Source organism: Lontra canadensis, unplaced genomic scaffold, assembly GCF_010015895.1.
Source record: "Lontra canadensis isolate GAN:19392208 unplaced genomic scaffold, GSC_riverotter_1.0 scaffold2, whole genome shotgun sequence".
NCBI lineage: Eukaryota > Metazoa > Chordata > Mammalia > Carnivora > Mustelidae > Lontra > Lontra canadensis.
The window spans coordinates 8207735-8226934 of record NW_022630996.1 but is presented as its reverse complement, the minus strand read 5'-3'; the positions used below and the strand labels follow the sequence as shown (position 1 = coordinate 8226934).

At 34.9% G+C, this 19200-nt stretch overlaps 1 protein-coding gene across 4 annotated transcripts in view; it reads left to right on the top strand.

Moving 5' to 3' along the window:
• TRIM24 (tripartite motif containing 24) overlaps window positions 1-19200 on the top strand; it is a 93193-nt gene that overhangs the window by 55623 nt on the left and 18370 nt on the right. For 2 of the 4 annotated variants that reach the window (XM_032868328.1, XM_032868318.1), the window contains exons 5-9: window positions 1124-1240; window positions 4048-4162; window positions 6810-6956; window positions 14263-14380; window positions 16887-17053. In XM_032868328.1, coding sequence (XP_032724219.1) covers window positions 1124-1240; window positions 4048-4162; window positions 6810-6956; window positions 14263-14380; window positions 16887-17053 — 664 coding nt within the window. Of the gene's footprint in view, window positions 1-1123; window positions 1241-4047; window positions 4163-6809; window positions 6957-14262; window positions 14381-16886; window positions 17156-19200 lie in introns of all 4 variants that reach the window. The other 2 variants (XM_032868308.1, XM_032868301.1) reach the window with 1 other exon arrangement.

The following is a 19200-nucleotide window of genomic DNA, read 5'->3' as shown; positions in this document are numbered from 1 at the left end:
TATAATTGCAACCAAGTTGGCTTTGTTCTAGGTGTACAGTTCATTTAACATTTGAAAATCTTTCATGTAATTCATATCAAGAGAATAAAGGGAAAAATACATGATGATTTCAGGAGACAGAAGAAACATTCTGTAAATACACACACACACCCATGATAGAAGATCTTAGCAAATGAGGAATAAAGGAGATTTCCTAAATCTGGTAAAAATGATCTACTAAAAGAACTGGAATATTAGAAATTTTTAGACTGAATTTAGGAACAAGTTAACAATTACCATTTTGACCATTTCATTTAACATTACACTGACCAGGGTCCCAAAGAGTGCATTATGTACGAAGGAAATCCAACAATTATTAACTGTGTTCCCCTTTTTTTCTAATGCTGGCAACACTGTTTATAATACTGACTGATTTAAGTGTGCTTGCACTTTTAAATCATACTATGTAAAATACTGTATTTTATGCATTTTATGAAAAATTAATAATACTGGTAATCTTCTATATTACTGTTTCCCTGGAGCTACTCTTGAGTTATCTGCATAGTTTGTCGGAGGTTATCATGTCGACTTCCAAGTTAAATTTTTTAAAGTGCTGTATTGTATGTTGGTTAAAGCATTATTGCATACAAGGCATAATATCAAGAGTGTTTCTTATTCTTCCATTTTTCCCAAAGGCATATATTTGTGCCCTCTGGGGCACAACTACCTAATGTTTAAAAGTGATCTTTAAAATGTATGTTTATAGCATCAAACTCTTATGATTGTGAAAATGCAAAATAGTAAATAAATCTACTTAAATATCTGTGATTACTTTTTGCCAGCTCAGCCAACTGAACTAAGACACTAAAACTATGAATGGTAGATGTGTATCTTCTCCAAGTTTCCAAAATAATTTAAGAGTATCCATGAATAATATCTGTAACAACTCCCTTTTTCTTAGGGAAAACTTTGAAAGCATGAAAAACCTCCCTTCTAGGGACATTTAGAGGTTTGTTTTTGTTTTTGTTTTTAAAGATTATTGTTGCTATGTCTTTTATAATCTTAAATAGCTTCTATGTGGTAGCTTTTCCTCATTTTAGTTATATTAGCTTGAAATAATTGGCTTGTTTACTTGTCTTTCCAGATACCAATTTATAGAAGAAGCTTTTCAGAATCAGAAAGTGATCATAGATACACTAATCACCAAATTGATGGAAAAAACAAAATACATAAAATTCACAGGAAATCAGATCCAAAACAGGTAAATTTACATTTGTGGTGTTATTAAAAGAATCATCTTTATATAACATATTAAGTATATTCACTTTGAGAACAGACATTTTACTTAGCTCATGGTGAAGTAGGTCCAAGTAAGCTTGTTAGATGGCTCTAACAACACATAGCTTAGAAGACTTCTCCAGAAACTTTGGGTTTCTGGAAACTGGGCTGGAAGGCATTCTTTTCAGCCATGAAATTTCAAAACTGTTACTGTAATAAACTACATTGAGTAATGGCTCATTTATCTGGCAGATGTTGATAATTTATAATTATCTAGTGTTTCAAATTTTGAAGAAGTGCCAGGATTTAAAAACAAAATCAGCTGCTTTTGCCAGTATTGTAAAATACTTTAATACTTGATTATATATATATCAAATAGCTTTTTTAAGTGTTGGCAAACTTTGAGATGCCTTCTGTGGGGTGTCAACTTTTAACTGCAATAAGGTGGAGATCTTAGGACACCAGGAAACAGGGATCATTGAACAGTTTCACACACCTTTTGTTCCTTATCAGATACAATACTGACATAGTTTCTGCATATTAGCCGTTAACACTTTTTGGAGTCCTCCTCTTCAACTGTCCAGAGCCTCATATCTCACAATTCGGTGATTAGGGGACTAAACCACTAACCACATGGAAGAGGGAGTTGGTCTAGCCTCTGCATTTTTTTATCCCATTTGGAACCCACACTGACAGATTCACAACCTTTACAACACCTGTGAAATCCTGTATCTCCCTTCTTTTGTTGTTCTACATACAAAAGAAACCTGTCATTACCTAAATAAATCAAGAAATGCTTTTTAGAAAGAGCCCGAATAAGAGAGTCCTCACAGGGGATTTGAATGTTACTCACAGAGAAAAAGTCTTTTGTGGCTCATCTTCCTTAAGACCAATCATCATAATCTGTTATACTTATCATTTTGGATCATGGTTATGGTGGAAATTTTTTTCAAGGATTTCCCTGGTTTAATTCTTTTAAAGATATTCTTAAATTTACCCTCTTCTTGTTGCTTCAGTTTTATACCCATTTTTATTTATTGTGATAGTAACAGTTCTATTGTGTATCTTATCGGTTCTCATTTCATTTTACCTTTCTTTTTCACATAACTGTGTTGACCAAATACTGTTTCATTTACCATATTCTAATCATAATACTATTTTTGCCAAATAGAGTAAGTGGTGGGTTTAAAAGTTTTCTGAGTAGTTGAAAATTTGTAAAGGAATTCATGGAATGTTGAAGAGAGTGAGTTCTGGGTGTTTCTAAATGGCAAATGGTAGCAAGTGTAAAATAACTAATTTTGTGTAAAAGATCCACCCTTGACAGAATGTATTCTTGACTTTTATTCTCTCATGTACACGGTGTGAGGTATAAGCCAAAGTTCACTTTTTGTAGCATATACAGATGTTCACTTGTTCCTACATGTCGTGTATTTTGTTATTATCGCCTTGATTCCTTTGTCGAAAATCAGTTGGCAGCACATGTACAAGGTTACTTCTGAACTCTGTTCTGTTCCCTTGTGTTTTTCTGTTTTGCCAGTATCCCCACTTTCTTCATGACGGTAGCTTTTTATATATAGTAAGTCTTCAAACCAGGTAGTGTGAATTCTCCACATCTGTTTTTTTGCCTTTCTGTTAGTGGTTTGTGCTGTTTTTACGAAGTCATACATTATTGAATGGAAGGATTTTGGTTTTTGAATTTTGCTAAGACTTAAAGAATCCTTGGATTAGGTGCTAATTGCTCATATCTGTATAGATTACCTGATTATAAAAGGATTCCATTTACTGGGATGGCTTACTTTGGTATTAATTCATTTTTATGCATGTGCAAACACAGCATTGCTTGTCCTTTTTTCATCATGTTCAACCATCATGAGGATTTAAATTAGTTTTTTGGGGTTTGTTTTGTTTCAGGGGATTGTTCACTTCCCAGATCTGAGTTTCTTAATCTTACAGCCAATGTTGGTGCTAGTTAACTACCTTAAAGAACTTGCAAAAGAATAAAATCTATGCGCTGTTGGTTTTAAGTTTCAGTGGGTAACTATTAGAGAAGCATACTGGAGAAATGAAACTTAATTTATGTCAAAATGTTTAGTGGCTGTCCCATTATTCTCTTCTGCTTCTATAAGATAGTCTGGTATGATGCTACGTATTTTCTTTCTGTCTGTCTCAATCTCCATGAAAACAGCTTTCCATTTTCTCTAATCAAAGGAGAAACTGTACATGGTAGTTGATGAAACATAAAGTAGTATTTAGCTGCTTATTTTAAGACAAATGTGTTATTAAAAGTAGCAAACTACTGTTGTTCTCTTTGCCTCTGTGCAGGTATAATGAGTGCGTAGCCGTTCAGATGACTAGGGTGATTCATTTACACTTTCCTATTTCTTAGTTATAGTGGATATAATCGAACACTTTCAGAGTCATGGTTTTCTTGTTTATAAATCATGTTTTTTGTCTGACCTTTTAGGCCAAGTATTGATTTGCTTGGATGATTTTCATCATGATCTTTCCGAACCATATTTTCTTAAAATGTGTTCATTCTCTTGCAATTTTATACATTTTGGTTTTAAGATTGAATTAAGTGACTGTGTCTTTCAGAAGAATTACATTTCTGCTATGTCATCTTCAAGAAAGTCAATTTAAACTGAAGGACCCTTAGAAACAGCTGAGCTTAATTTTAAGAGTTGAAAACATTTTGGCCTAAATTACACATTTAAAAAATCAATTTTAAATATTGTAAAACAATCTTCTGCCTTAGATTTTAGATTTTTCCCCCTTTCATTTAATTTTCAGGATAATTGAAGTAAATCAAAATCAAAAGCAGGTGGAACAGGATATTAAAGTTGCTATATTTACATTGATGGTAGAAATAAATAAAAAAGGAAAAGCTCTACTGCACCAGCTTGAGGTAAGTTACTGTTAATGGGACAGTATGTTATAGCAATTTAATATAGTATTTTCTCATGTATTTGTGAATTTGGAATCCCCGCCTTTTTCATGTAATTGTTTCCATTTATGACTCAGTAATACTTCTCCATTCCTGAGTTTTCTTTTGCCGGATTCTGCATTATAGCTCAGAGTTTATGGCTTAGTGTGTACTTGGTAACACAAAGCACAATGCTTTGCTTGAAGAAGGAGCACTCTAAATGTTGAAGGGATTAATCATTTTAGGTTCATTGAAATGACAATTTTGGGTCCCTGAAGCAGTACAATTGAGCAAAATTTTTTAGAAAGATAACAAGGCTGTATTTCATTTTGAAACATAAACATTTAACCTGATGAGAAATTAGATAAAAGGACGTGTCTCCTGCTTTCAACGTTTTACAGTCTTGACTGTGAAATGTAGTGAGGGATGCTCAAGGCACTTAAGATAGTTGTTTCTCACAGTGGGAAGAAAGATATTATGGTCTTCATGGGTTTTATTACACTAATGAAGGTCAGGATCCAAAGTCAGTGTTTGACTCCAAATAATATGAGGTTACAACTTCTCCATGGAATATTAACGTAATATTAATTGCATGGTATTTTAGTATTCTTTAGTATATTGGTGCAGAAAGAATTCATAGTAAAGCAAGCAATTTACAGTGAGAAGAGAATTGGAATTCTGATATTTGAAGATGGGGAAAAAACCACTCCTAGAAATAATGTAGTTCAAACTCTTTATTTTGTAGTTGACAAAATTATAAGGTCTTTGTCCCACGGAGTCCTGTCCCTCCTGGGAAAGCATGATCATTCCCATGGCTTATCAGACATACAGGAAACAAAGACTAAAATAATTCTCTGTCCTTTTGAAAACAGATACTTATTTAGTGAAGAAGTGTTCTGTCCAGACAGCCTCATTTACAGGAACTATTTTTTCAAGGTTCTGTGATTATTTTTTAAAGAACCATTTTAAACAAGGTTTTCCAAGTTCCGCTTAAAATCAGACCTCACTTAGATTTGCTTTCTCAGAGATTAGCAGTGCATGCATTGCTGTGGCTCTTTCCAGACTTCTCTGTAAATCAGAATCACTTGAAGATAACAAAAGATGACCAGATCCCAAATCTCTAGGAATGAAGAACCTAGTCCTCAATATTATTTATAATCAACTTTATTGACTTAAAGTTTTTATAGCACCTTTTAAATATGCTTCTGGTCCTCATATCCATTCTTCTGGTTCACAGAATCCTTCTTAAACAAATGCAGCCACTTTTATCTAAGAATCCAGAAATTGGCTCAAATAGTTGTTACCATAGAAGACCCAAGTAACTAAGGCTTCTTATTGTCAATGTACAACCTCTCCCAAAGTCAACAAAACTTATATTCTTTCTGGTATGTCTCTAAAGAAACATTTAGGCTATTTCTGACCACTGTAAAAAGTAAGTAATCTCTAAACTTAAATTAGATGTAACAAAGCCATTGACTGTCATTGCAGTTTTTCCCTTAATTCACTTCAGCACCTGTGTATTTTCCAAATTTGAAATTGACTAGGGTCAGGATCTAGGTTCATTTTTTTAAAATGAGAATATAAATCCATATTGGGGTATAGCAATTTTATTTTTAAACTTCAGGATCAGTACAGAACTCTATCATTTTCCCCTTTTCTTAAAAGACTTTTGGATAGAGAATTTTAAAATAACCCAAGTTCAGTACTCTCTCTTTTTTGTTTTTAAGATTTTATTTATTTATTTTAGAACATGCACATATGAGCAGGCAAAGGGCAGTGGGAGAGACAAAATCCCAGGCAGACTCCCCGCTGAACACAGAGTTGGATGCAGGGTTCTATCCCAGGACCCTGAGATCATGACCTGTGCTGATACCGCCAGTTGGACGCTTAACCGACTGAGCTGCCCAAGCACCCCCAGTGCTCTCTACTTTTGATTAATCTGTGTTCTTGCTTGTGTGCTTCCTTAGAGATACTCTGTACTCTGCTTTTATGTAGTTTTTCTGAGAATGCTTTGGCACCTCTAGTCGTTTTATCAATTGGCTCCCGAGGTAATTCTCAATAGACAAAAAAACATATCCCTTTCTAACCACATACAAAGTATAAATGTTGTCTACCATATGGCATGACTGGCCACAGAGTGGTTGCAGTCAAGACTAGAATGCCTGAAAAGGTGAAATCCTGTGATTGCACAAATCGTGTGATCTGGTAATTTTATTAGATTGCTGGATGATACATCTATTTTATTTGTGAGTATTGAATTTAACAGGCGTTTACTATATCATAGTTAATCCATGACTTTTGTCCCTTTTTGGATATTGGAAGTTACATGAACAGAGACCTAAATTTGCAGAATATGTCAAACTACTAGACCAAGGGTCTGGGGTGGGGGTGCAGAGGCAGTGATGGCAGTGGTGATGGTGGCAGCAGCAGAAGCTCCGCAGTGTTTGGGGCACAGGTTTTGGGGGCAATGAGAGCGATCCTTCATACTGAGGGAGAAAACCACTAAGCGTATTTTAAGTTTCTATCATTTGAGTTCTCAGAGGTGGCAGTTACTCTAATTTGGTAATTTGAAAATGACAATTAAGATATGTTATATGCAAGACAAATGTTGAAATTTTCTTCTTTTCAGAGCCTTGCAAAGGACCATCGCATGAAACTTATGCAACAACAACAGGAAGTGGCTGGGCTTTCTAAACAGTTGGAGCATGTCATGCATTTCTCTAAATGGGCAGTTTCCAGTGGCAGCAGTACGGCATTACTTTATAGCAAGCGACTGGTAAGATAGACTGAATAATGCATTTCACATACCATCAAAACACAGAGAAACAGTGGCGGTATTAGAATATTTAACATTCAGAAATGTTCGTTAGTCTATTTGTACTTCATTGCCCTTCACCTAGTTCTATATTTTTTACCTATTTCTAATTTTAATTAAAATATTTTGGTTTTAAAAAATATATTAACTGCCATGGTTTAGGTGTAACTTCAGTTTTAATCTACCATTGTCATTCCCGTCTTATTCTTTTCCAGGTTTTCTCTCGGTGGCTATTACACTTAATACCAAAAACAATGATAACAGTAAATATTTCTTGATCACCTATAGTGTGTCAGACACTAATTCCAAGTATTTTTCATGTAATATTTCACTTAAACTTACACATCATTTTGGTGTGGGGGGGTGTTGTTCGTTTGAAGTTTTTATTTAAATTCTAGTTAATTAACATATAGTGTAATATTGGTTTCAGGAGTAGAATTTAGTGATTCATCAGTTACATAACACCCAGTGCTCATCAGGACAAGGGCCCTCCTTAGTCTTCATCACCCATTTAGCCCATTCCCTGCCCCCCTCCCCCCTCCATCCATCCTCAATTTGTTGTAATTGGGAAATCTTTGCTTATTTGACAGGGAAAACAGTAGTATTTTAGGGGCGCCTGGGTGGCTCAATGGGTTAAGCCTCTGCTCAGGTCATGATCTCAAGGTTGTGGGATGGAGCCCTGCACAGGGCTCTCTGCTCAGCAGGGAGCCTGCTTTCCCCACTTCTCTGCCTGCCTCTCTGCCTACTTGTGATCTCTGTCAAATAAATAAAATATTAAAAAAAAAACTGATTAGTAACTACTTCTGCAACTATTCCTAATCATGCATTGTATTCATTCTTAGAATTTTTTCTTTTATAATATTCAATGATAGAATCTTTCTGGAGTCTTTTCTTTTTTAAAGTGCTTTATTGATGTAATGAAAAACAGCTTCTATATAGATATCTATCTTCTGTTTTCCTGAATATTTTTCTGAAAATTAACAGAAAAAGAAAAGTAGAAAATGAGAGAATTCTTTTCTCAGTTATGATGAAAAATTAGGATTATTGAATATTGTTACTATATATGTGTAAGACATTCATATAGATATTCAATCTCTTCTGTTTAAAAATTTCTCTAATTTTATTCTATGATTTTGTTTACAATTATAATAGAAAACAATAAAAATAGAAGATTGATTAGTTATGTTAATGATTTCTTGACATAGGAGAAAAGGAGATTGTTTTATTTTATATATAGGAGAAAATGGGCTCAGCAAATTATAAGGAATCAGTTATAAGGAACCAATACCTAATTGACTAAATCATTTTTTTCCTCATTTTTAAAAGCCTATGGAACCCAAGTGGGCCTCAAAGCATTACCAGTAGCCAGTGTGGTTAATAAAATAATTTGCCTGTAATGCCTATAGAGCTAAGGCTCATGATTATCTGTAAACACTGACAAGGGTTTCCAACCTCGAAAGCTTTGAAAATTGCTACATTCTACAGTGGTTTTCATCATTCTTAGGCTTGTTACCTGTAGCCACGTTTACTCAGGTTGTCCTTTAAATGATGGCTTTTATGTGCTTAAAAAAAGAAGAAATCCCTTGTGGGTCTGAAATTTCAAGCTTGACTTGCAATTCTCAGTTCATCTTTTTGCTATAGGAATTATGACCAATAAACAAAACCCAATGCAACAGTGGAATCTTTTCAGAAGTCCAGTTTTACATATATTGAAACATTTTCACAGTATTTCCTCAGGATTCTTCTGTCAGCATGTTAACACTGGATTTATTCTTATGTAATTTAGAAGGAGGGCAAGAAATATTGACAGAAGAAAGACCAGGAGAGTAAAGCACTATCATCCTTTTTACTAGCGTAAATATTTCTATAATAATAGCAATTAGGAGACTATTAAGTTACAAAAGAAATTTTATAATCTCTTCTTTTTCCTCTGCTCCCATCTAACTACTCTTTGAAGACCTTCTTTATGTTTTCCTGGAGGTGTCATTGGCAGCACCTTGCCTCTGTTCCTTGGGGCTCACAGTATATCATGCTTCTTGCCCGGCTACTGGTACCTTTCGTAGAATGCCTCTTCTTTCCGGAGTAACTGATGTTCATCTTTTTTAAAGACTCTGCCGGCTTCAGTTTAGGTTTTGTCTTCCCTTCCTCTTGGCAGCCGTTCGTGACCGAAACTGGATTGAATTTCTGTTCTCTGTGTTTGTAAGTCCTTTGTGCATATGTTCATCGTATGATTACTGACTTTTATCTACTGTTGAATTTGCATGTTTTTAGGACTCTCGTTAGACTTTATACTTCTTAAAGGTAGGAATTTTGTGTTACTGCTTGATGTAAAGGAATGAAACAAAAGATTGATGGTGAAAAATGGCAGATAAAACATCATCTGTCAGATCAAATATATATCAAATATATTTATATATCAAATATATATATATAAATATATATCAAATATATTTGATATATATATATCAAAATATAAACAAAACTGCATGTTAATTTTTACAGGATTGGAAATTCAAATATGAAATTTCTTCTTTAAGTTTAACTTCAATAGAAAGGAGACAGTATACAGTATTACTATCTTGAAAGCTGTTTTCATATCTTTTATCTTAAAAAACTTTTTTCATCTTTTGCTTTTTGAAGTTTTCAGTGTGAAACCGGAGTATATTTAAGTTCAGATACATCTGAAAGTATTAACAAGTATACTTCAGGAACCACTGGGGCGCCTGGGTGGCTCAGTCAGTTAAGTGTCTTCCTTTGGTTGAGGTCTTGATCCCCAGGTCCTTGCTCAGTGGGGAGCTTGCTTCACCCTCTCCCTCCGCTTGCTGATCTCCCTGCTTGTGCACTCTCTTTCTCTCTCTCAGAAAAAAAAAATAAATAAAATCTTAAAAAAACAAAAGTATACTTAATGAACCATTATCTTCTACACTAGCCAGGCTTTATGACCTTTCAAAATGATCTAAAACATGTATCAGGAGTTTTGACAAGGTTTACATTTTAGATGGGTAGTAAAATAATTTGACAGAGAGCTCTTACATCTTGACAGCAAAGTACATCATTACTTAATGAATAGAGTTTGCCCAAGTTTGATAATATTTTTAGACCTTTGCACAACTTAATTAGCAAATAGATACTATCTGAGTTGTAATTAAATTGTGTCTTTTAGCTTTTCAATAGCAAAAGAAGGGATTTACAGCATAGTACCTGAAAGGTATATCCCAGGGGTTTACATCATAGTTCCATTTATTTAACAGAGCTGATTTTCTTTTAAGAAAGTGCTCACATTTCTGATTTTAATCATTTTTTCTACAGCAATGATAAAGAAGGGAAAAGTTTATTTCACAATGTAAATCAGTAAATGTAAAAAGAATAATAGATAAGCAGCACATTTCGGTTACTATTGTAGAGGTAATTAAGGAGTCATCAGAGTACACTCACCTAGTGAATAGAGAATTGATGGAAAAGGATTTCAGTGTAATCCTAGAATACCTCTTTGCAAAATACTAACCAGTTACAAAAGGGGAAATCCAGTGAATTTAAGGTGGAGAAACTGGGCAGCAGAATTGCCAGGTGATGAGGATTTGTATCAGCAGTTACGGGATAGATTGACATCCTGAGCTTCCTGATCTGATGCGCTAAGAAATGCACATTATCTTTGTGTGGGATTGCTGACAAAGATGCTTTACTAAGTCTGATCAGGAGGAGCTACACTCAGACCTATGTTGTCATCTTGCGGAATATAAGCCCCAAACTCTTCAAAGCTATCAGGGACATAAATGACAGGGAAAGACGAAGGAACTGGAGAGATGTGGCAACTAAACCCAACCTGTGTTCCTTGATAGCATTCTGGGAAGTGATCCTGTTGCAAGACTTGCCATTTGAATGAGGTCTTTGGATTGGAATGTAGTGTTGTGACAAACCTGCTTTTGGAATTTGGAACTTGCCACTTATGTTAGAGGATCTCTGTTTTAAGATACACTCAGTGGAGTGCTTGGGGTAGACAGAACCTCATGTCTTCAACCTGCTTGTCAAGAGGTTCAGAAAAAGATAAGTAATAGTGTATGTGTGCAGAAGCAGTTGGGCAGGCACTGGAACAAACCTGCTAGTACATTAACAGTTGCAAAATCTGGGTAAAGAGTTCTTTTCCGTTTTCTGCAATTTTAAAATTATTTCAAAATGATCAAATTTTGGGAAATGATTAAACATGAGTGTATTGATGAGGGAAAATTCTTGGAATAATTACTTTGGTTAGCATTCTTACAGTGAGAACTGTTACAGGATGTAAAAAATTAGAGGGAGAAAAACTTAGGGAGAAGAACACTGTGTTGAGTGCTGTTTGCTACACACTGTGCCATGTGTTCCGCATAGTCCCAAAATAAGTTCAAGGTTTTTGACTCAGAACTTATTATAGCTGTTGGAAATAATTTAGCAACTGAAGCAAATTCGTTTACTCAACGCTTACTTATTGAACACCTCCTATATATTAGGCAGCATTCTAAGCCCCTGGGGAAAACAGTTTTCCCAACCCAAGGAGTTGGGTTTTAGTGGAGAGTGTACAGAAATAAGTAAAATATGTATACTGTTACATGGTGTTAAGTGCTCTAGAGAAAAGTAAATTAAGGAAAGGAGTCTGGGAACATTGGGGTAGGGATTATAGTTTTAGATACATAAATCTATCTAAAAAGGGTGATATTTGAGCAGATATTGAAGGAAGTGAGGAAGCAAGCCCTGTTGGAAGTAAATACTCAAGGGAAAGAAATTTTGGCAGAGAACACAGCAAATGCAAAGATAGAGGTGGAAGTTTTGTGGTACAAGGAAGCCTGGGGGGCCAGAAGGGTGAAGGAGCAGAAAGTGATATGAGTAAGAGAAGTAATGCAAAGTCAAACAGCACAAGCATTGTAGTTCATTATGAGGACTTTGATTTTTAATCTATTGAGAGCACAGAAGAAATAAAGGAGACCAGTTAGAATCTTACTGCAATAAGGTGGTTTTTTCAAGGTAGTAGGAGGAGAGTTAATAGAGTTGATAGGAAAACTGGTAGGGTTATCCATGTCTTTTAAGGATAGAAGCAGTAGGATTTGCTGACAGATTGAACGTAGGGCTTGAGAAAAAGAGAGGAACCAAGGACTGACAAAGTGGTGGAAAAGTAGTGCTGCCAATAATGAAGATGGAGAAGATTCTAAGACAAGTAGACTTGAAGAGAAAGATCAGAAGTTCTCTTTTAGACATACTACATTTGAGGTGCCTGTCAGACAAGCAGGTGCAGATGTTGACTTAGCAGTTGGAAATGCAAATTCAAAAGAGAGATCCAGACTTAAGCTACAAATTAAAGAGTAATTTAAACTATGAGACTGTATGAGATCACTAAAACTATGTAGGTATAGGAGAGTAGAGGGCAGTTGCAAGACTGGAAGAACAAACACTGGAGACGGGGATCGTGCATTAGAACTGAAACCTATTCTCAGTGGCCCCAAAAAATAGCAGCCTGTAAAATAAAGGCAAAACCATGAGAGTATAGTATGCTGAAAGCCAAGTGAAAGAAATGGTTTCAGAAAAGAATGGGAGGAGGGGAACGGGGAGTGGTAAAAATAGATGAGTTTTTCAAAGAGTTTTCTGTAAAAAGAAGAGCAGGAAAATGGAGCAGTGGGTGTTAGAGGAGAAAAGGAGCCAAGAGTTTTGTTTTCAGCTGGGAAAAGTTAAGATATATTTATATGTTGATAAGAGTGATCCAGTAAAAAAAAAAAAAAAATGGAAGCCTAGGTGATACAGGAGAGCGAAGAAAATTGCTGAGCAGTGTCTATGAGTAGACAAGAAGGGTTGGGTACTGTTGCATAAGTGGAAGGACTGGCTTTAGAAGTATGGCCATTTAGGGGCACTTGGGTGGCTCAGTCTTTTAAGCTTAGGACTCTTCATTTCGGCTCATTTCAGGTCATGATCTCAGGGTCCTAAAATCAAACCCCACATCAGTCTCCAGGTTCCATGGGGGAGTTTCCTTGATATTCTCTACATCCTCCCTCCGGCTCCGGGTTTATGTTCTCTTGCTTATTCTCCGTCTCTCTCAAATAAACTCTTTAAAAAAAAAAAAAAAAAAAAAAAAGCCATTTAATCCATTGTAATAAGAGGGAACACTTATACTGACAAGTGGTGAGAATTTATAGAAGGTCCCTAATTGTTCCTTGCTTTCTCAGTAAAATTATAAGCAAAATCATCAGCTGAGATTGAAAATGGAAAAAGGAAGGAGGTGCTAGAGATTTGAGAAGAAAATTTGAGTAGTTATTTAGGAGGGTAGGGAAGTAAATAACCAGAAAAATGTCAGGATTGCCAGTCAAATTTAGGGGCCTACCAGAAGTAAATTGTCATGTGTTTATTAGTCCATTTATATCTGGGCAAAAGTTGGATATAAAGCCAGGGTTGTTTTGTTTTGTTTGGGGAAAAGTTGAGAGGGAAAGAAGTACATGTGCTAGAGCATGTGAGAGAAAGAGATATAAGGGTATATGCAAGGTGATTATGGTGATTGACCCTGGGCTTTCAGTTGGGTAAGGTTAATGGTGAGGTGAACTCAAAGGACAGGGGAAAATTATAAGAGCAAACACTGATAGGACCCTTAAGGTTTATAGCATTATTGGTACCTGGGACTAGAGGAAGCTGGAAAGAAGGATCAGCTGGTTGGATATTAAAATCACCAAGAGGTAATGACAAGAGTAATGTTAGAGATGGCGATAATGAGCCAGGAACTAAATTCAAGGACTGAGGGAAAATGACCAACTATTCACTGAGAACTACAATGTGGAAGGAGGTGGGGGATATGGTGTGATGACGCGATATCCCAAACATAGAAGCAAGGAGAACAATCCCTAGCTGAGATTAATTTGTACTTCCCATAACTCATTAGCCCCCTAATATAAATGTTAAATCCTTCTTTAAATGAGTAAGTAAAATAAATAAAAGAGCAAAATGTGTTAGGATTTATTTTACAGATACTTAATTGGTGCTTCTCTGAGGTTTTATTAATTCAAAAAACTGACTTTAACCTATCACTTTAAGATACTTTTCAGTTTTGTATTCAGTAGTCTAGCTAATTGAATTATATCTCAAAACTTTTATCATGTTAAAAAAAAAACCTGCTTATCCACATTTATAACTTAGATAGGATTACTTATTTTGTGTTAGCATACATACCAGAGATCATTTTTGTGTATTTACAGGGAACTTAATAAATTATTTGCCTGATTAAAGATGCCAATGTTTAGTTGTCTCTCCTTTCTCCTAGATTACTTACCGGTTACGGCACCTTCTTCGAGCGAGGTGTGATGCTTCCCCAGTGACCAACAATACCATCCAGTTTCACTGTGATCCTAGTTTCTGGGCTCAAAATATTATCAATTTAGGTATGCCCTTATGTCCATTTTCTCAAAGTGCCATTTGTTTCTGGAATTCTTAATGATTATGGTATGTTACTGAAAATGTATTCCCTTCTATCCCCAAAGAGTTTTTATTGCCCTGTTTTGAAGACATGGAATTTTGCCATTTTTTTATTAATGTTATGTGTCTACGTGACACATGCATGAATACAAATACACATGTAAATAAATGGATGATATGAACATCCTTTATCTTGACTCACAGAGTAGACTTCGGGATTTAGAAGTTCTTTTTTCCATACAATCTTGTTTGTACTGTAGTTAATAAAACTTTTGACTCGTGACTGCAATCAGTACAGGATTTTTTTACATTTGGAATGTTTTCTGATGAAATAGTATGTCTCCTATTGGCTTACTTATTCTTAATACCCAGTTATGACATGCCTAAAGGTTCATTTGCTTGATCTTGCTCGGGAAGACTTCTCATTTTTTTATTGTCTTTTATGTAATAACTATATATTTTTAAACTTCCTAATTAGAGTGTAACATGCACACAGAAAAGTGCCCCAGTTTTAAGTATTAGAGCCCACTGAATAATCACAATGGGAAATTTTCGTCATTTTTGGTCAGTTCACATATCTTCGCAGGCAGTTCAGCAGGAAGTTACTACTTTAATTTCCCTATATTATTTGCTAGTAGAGAAAGTCTTCACTTCTTTGCTTCTTAATTTCTCACAGGGAATCTGTAGAAGTAGAAATTTAAGAATTCCCTATACATTCTTCATTCAACCACCAGTGTATTCCCTTTGATGACAGTTTTTGGTCTCATTGACTATGTTTTGAAGACATCAAAGATAGTTAGCCTTTCGTTCCATAGGCTAGATTCTGGGTAGGAAAGGAAGAAGTGGCTAGAAAGAGAGACAGTGCTGTCATAATATACCAAGAAAGGAAGCAATAAGCTTACACAGATCTCATCCATACAACAGAAGAACAAAAAGGATGGTGATAAGATGACCCCTGAGGCTTAGTTTCAAAGTGCATGCAGCAGTGTATTTATTATTGGTGGGTGACAGGCAACTGGAATCACGCACGATCTCACCTATATTACTAAAAAGAAGCATCTTAATACAAAGTGTGTTTATAAGTAACTATCTGTTATCCTACCCCACCAAACCACCACACCTTTAGCTCTACAGAGAACCTATCCACATAAATAGTCATATACAGAAATATGTGTACTTATAAGCATATTGCTTACACTATAAACCACATGATGTAGACGTAGGTAAAATTAAGAGTATGCGTGTAACTATACACACATAAGTGGATATAATTTTAGATGAATCTGTATCAGCAAAAACAAAATAAAAACAGCATCCCTATTTGTGAAGTTTGTGCAAATTCTGTTAAAAAATTAAACAGTATCGTTTACTGTAAGACTTCTCAGAGCTATCATTTACAGTTGTATAAATTGTCATTTACAATGAGGTTTGCGTCTTAAATACCCTAACAGGGAGACAAGCTTTCCTAAACTTGTTTATCCATGGCTTCTGAGAAATAGAAGAGTACAAGGGAAAAATAATTGATCTAGATGAATGTTCATTTAGACATTCAGTTAATGTCTTGGTGAGTTTGGGTAAGTTGTTAAATCTCTCTGAACCCTTAGATCCCTTGTCCAAAGAAAGGATTTAAACAAGGATATACATAGACTTACTATCATATTGCCTGCATACAGTGAGTATTTAATGAATGATAACCACATTTTTTAGGATGTTTATGCTTAGTAAATCAGAAACATTTGATTCTGTACTGAAGAATTTGTTCTTGAAGAACTCAAGCTTTGGCCTTGTGCTTTAATCAGACCCAGTTAGAGGCACCTTTGAATTCTAAAAGTGTAACTATAAGCCAGAGTATTGTCTCTCAGAGGACTGATGTAATGTGCACTGTGCAGATAAAAGGAACTTGAAAGGTTACGAATTGCTCGTACTAGAGAATCAGAAATATATTGTGGGAATTTTAGAACCAGTGTCAGGTTTGCTTGTTTTGTTTCGATAAACAACAGCAGTTCTCAAGATACAGTATGAGGCTATTTTAGGAGACCACAAGGACTCCCTTTTCCAACTACATGTCAGTCTGTGGCCGGTTTTCTTCAGATATTTCAACCCAAAGTATATAATGACAGATAATGCAAAAACAGAAGAGTTCAACTTTTAGGCGAAACATGTAGAGAGATTTTTAAAAATACTAAGACAATGACACTCCACTAATTTTTTCGAAAAATTATTTTTCATAAAAATATTATGGGTTTGTTATTTTTAAATGAATTGATAAGTAAAAAAATGCTTTTAATGGTTTCTAATATAGTAAAATTTGATTAGAACTTACATAAACAAAAGCTCTTTGGGGCCTTCTATTTTTAAGAGTCTAAAGTGTTTCTGAGACCAAAAAATTTCTTGGCAATATGAAGTTCAGCAAAAATAGCCTTATTTCACTATCAGAAAAACTTTGCAACTTAACCTTTTCTCTTTGATTAGGTTCTTTAGTAATTGAAGATAAAGAGAGTCAGCCACAAATGCCTAAGCAGAATCCTGTTGTGGAACAGAATTCACAGCCACCAGGTGGTTTATCTTCAAACCAGTTATCCAAGTTTCCAACACAGATCAGCCTAGCTCAATTACGACTCCAGCATATGCAGCAACAGGTAATGGCTCAGAGGCAACAGGTGCAACGGAGGCCAGCACCTGTGGGTTTACCAAACCCTAGAATGCAGGGGCCCATCCAGCAACCTTCCATCTCTCATCAGGTAAATTTGGAAGCAGGCCTGTCCTAACTTAGATAATTATAGTACAATTGTATTCAGCATCTTTTAAAATAACCAAGACATCTATCATCTATGATATAAATATATGAATTTATAAAAATTTATCAAAGTATCCCTGATTTTATTCCTAGCTTTTAGTCTTTCTCAAAAAGGAATTAATGGTTTATTTAGCCGGTACAACTGTTTTCATCTCCTCTTTGTTGTCTTCAGTTATAACCGAGGATAAATTATTGCATTCCTAAACAACGCATGCCTATGGCTGATGATAAAGTTGTGTATCTGTAACTCATCATTCCTGTATTAGTGCTTCAGAATGATTTCTGCTTCAGTTATCTGGTCTTTATGGGGATGCAGTGTTTAGGAAAACTGTACCGCATCTTAGAAATTAGGGTAAAACGAAAGAGAAAAAGGTTGGGGAGTGGTTCACTAGAAATCTCCCTTCTTTAGACTCTGAGCAGGTATTCCATGAACATTCTTATTTTTACTAGCTACGAAGTATTCTATTTACTTTTAATCTATTTTTGAAGATAAGTTTATGTGCTCTGTTAAAGAGTTTTACCATCCCGCTCAGGTGAGATCTGGGTATGCTTAATAGTTTACTCAAGAATATAAAGTCTGATTAATTCATACAAATTGTTATTTCAGTTACATTTATTTATTTGTACTCTTCTATTTGTAAGAAGGATTTGAAGTAGTATACTTTAAATGGATTGGCACAAATGAATGAAATGGAACAAGGCTTAATAAGAATCAAAAGTGTGCAGAACTAGGTTAAGAATTCTTTTACTTGAGAACAAGACTTAGATGAGAATTTTTTCACAACCAAAGAAAACAAGAAATAGATGTAATATCTATATTATTTGGTAAAAAGGAAACATGCCAGTTAACTAGGAAAGAACCTTTTAACTAGTATTTTTCTAGTGCTAAGAGGAATGTATAATGTGGTTCTTTATGAAAAAGTAATTAAGAATGGCATAATATTTTTTGTAGCAATTTTACAAAATAGGGAATTTGTCTTCATAGGGCTCTTACTTACCCTGAATAAAGTTATGAACATGTATAGATCCTGATTTTGTTAAGTTGCTTCTGTGAAGACCTAAAGCAATTTATTTCAGGCTTATGGCTTTCTAGTAATTTGATTAAGAAGGCATGTCAAATCCAGGGGAATATTAGTATACCCAGTAGATTATTCCTCTAGAACTTTGTTTTAACTCATGTTTTCACAGGAAGTAATTAACAAAGAATTTAAGACGTCTTTTGTGGGTGTTCCATGGGAAAAGACTTTGTACACTTTAGATACCAGGAGCAGAGCTGACAGAGTTGAAATTTTAAGAAAATTGAGGAGTAATTTTGTCATTACCTCTGCAGACTGATATAGTGCAGGTAGACCTTAAAAAGTACCAAAATATTTGTAAAGATAAATCTGAAGAGAAGAAAGAGTTCAGTGCCTAGTGCTAAGCATTTTCATGATTGCTATTTATGTTAAGTGTCTGGGAGATTGAAAAGTGATTTTTATTTAAGTTTATTAACATGAAAAAAGATAAATTCATTATTTTGTTAATTGCCTTTTCACTAAGAAGTAAGGAACTGAGGCATTTAGTAGATACTATGTGACTTGGTCCCTCTATCATTGTTATTCACAAGGAGTCACAAAGAAAATGATGTCTCAGTCTTCGGCCTACTTAATCAGAAATTTGCTTTTGATCTTATTTTTTTCCTCTCTAGGATTTACTGCTGTATAATCTATATAATACACAATCTCTATTCTGAAACCTAGTTTTTCCTCTTAGAAATAAAGTAATTTTCACATCTTTTGGTTGTTCCCTCACACAGTATTGTTTTTCTACTACTCTCAGTGACTCCTGAATCTTCTTTCACACTCATCTCTCATTTTTATGTGTTCTCTGCCAAATACTTATACATTTTTCACTCATCAGTCTGTCCTCCATAAGCTTTTACAGTGCTCTGCCCAGCTATATACTTAGTTTTCTACCAGTTTATTTACACATAAGTGTGGGAAGGTGTCT